This window comes from Eimeria mitis, genomic scaffold, assembly GCF_000499745.2.
Source record: "Eimeria mitis Houghton genomic scaffold, Emh_scaff1719, whole genome shotgun sequence".
Classification (NCBI taxonomy): domain Eukaryota; phylum Apicomplexa; class Conoidasida; order Eucoccidiorida; family Eimeriidae; genus Eimeria; species Eimeria mitis.
In genome coordinates this window covers 3,688-4,477 of record NW_013570035.1, presented here as the reverse complement: position 1 = coordinate 4,477, position 790 = coordinate 3,688, and the positions used below count along the sequence as shown (strand labels likewise).

Genomic DNA, 790 nt, shown 5'->3' with positions numbered 1-790 from the left:
AGCAGCAGCAGTAGCAGCAGCAGCAGCAGAAAAAGGAAACAAAGACAAAGAAAAAGAAAAAGAAAAAAATACAGTAGCTGCAGCAAGTGCTCCTCAATATAATACACCGCTTGCGTCAGACACACCTGCTGCTGCTGCTGCTGCTGCAAATCCTGCTGCTGCTGCAGTACCTGCTGCTGCTTCACCTGCTGCTTCAGCACCTGCTGCAGCAGCACCTGCTGCTGCACCGGCTGAAGAGGCACCAGCACCAGCAGCAGCAGGAGGCGCAGCAGGAGAAATATTAACAGCAGCACGAGCAGCACCAGGAGGAGGAGGAGCAGCAACAGGAGGTGCAGCAGCAGCAGGAGGAGCAGCAGCAGCAGGAGGAGGTGCAACAGCAGCAGGAGGTGCAGCAGCAGGAGGAGCAGCAGCAGCAGGAGGAGCAGCAGCAGGAGGAGGTGCAGCAGCAGGAGGTGCAGCAGGAGGAGCAGCAGGAGGAGCAGCAGGAGGCGGCGGAGGGGGTGGTTCTGAGTCTTCATCAGCAGCAGCAGCAGCAGCAGCAGCAGCAGAGCTGCTGAAGCTGCAGCAGGAGGTAGCATCAGTAGTAAGCCATAACAAAGAAACGCAGCAGCTGTTGGAAGGTAAAGCGGACAGACCAATGGACCCCGTTGCTGCTGCTCTGCCTGCTGCTTTTGCTGCTTTCTCTGGTGCTGCTGCTCCTGCTGCTGCTGCTGCTGCTGCTGCTGCTGAGGATACAGAAATAACTTTATATAATATAAAAGACGCAGCAACAGGCAGAGAGATACTGAAT

At 56.1% G+C, this 790-nt stretch overlaps 1 protein-coding gene across 1 annotated transcript in view; it reads left to right on the top strand.

Annotated features, from left to right (window-relative positions):
- EMH_0042330 (uncharacterized protein) overlaps nucleotides 1-790 on the top strand; it is a gene marked incomplete at both ends in the record, with an annotated part of 4,308 nt that overhangs the window by 1,297 nt on the left and 2,221 nt on the right. Inside the window, one exon of the mRNA XM_013495723.1 lies at nucleotides 198-620. Coding sequence (XP_013351177.1) covers nucleotides 198-620 — 423 coding nt within the window. The remainder of the gene's footprint in view (nucleotides 1-197; nucleotides 621-790) is intronic.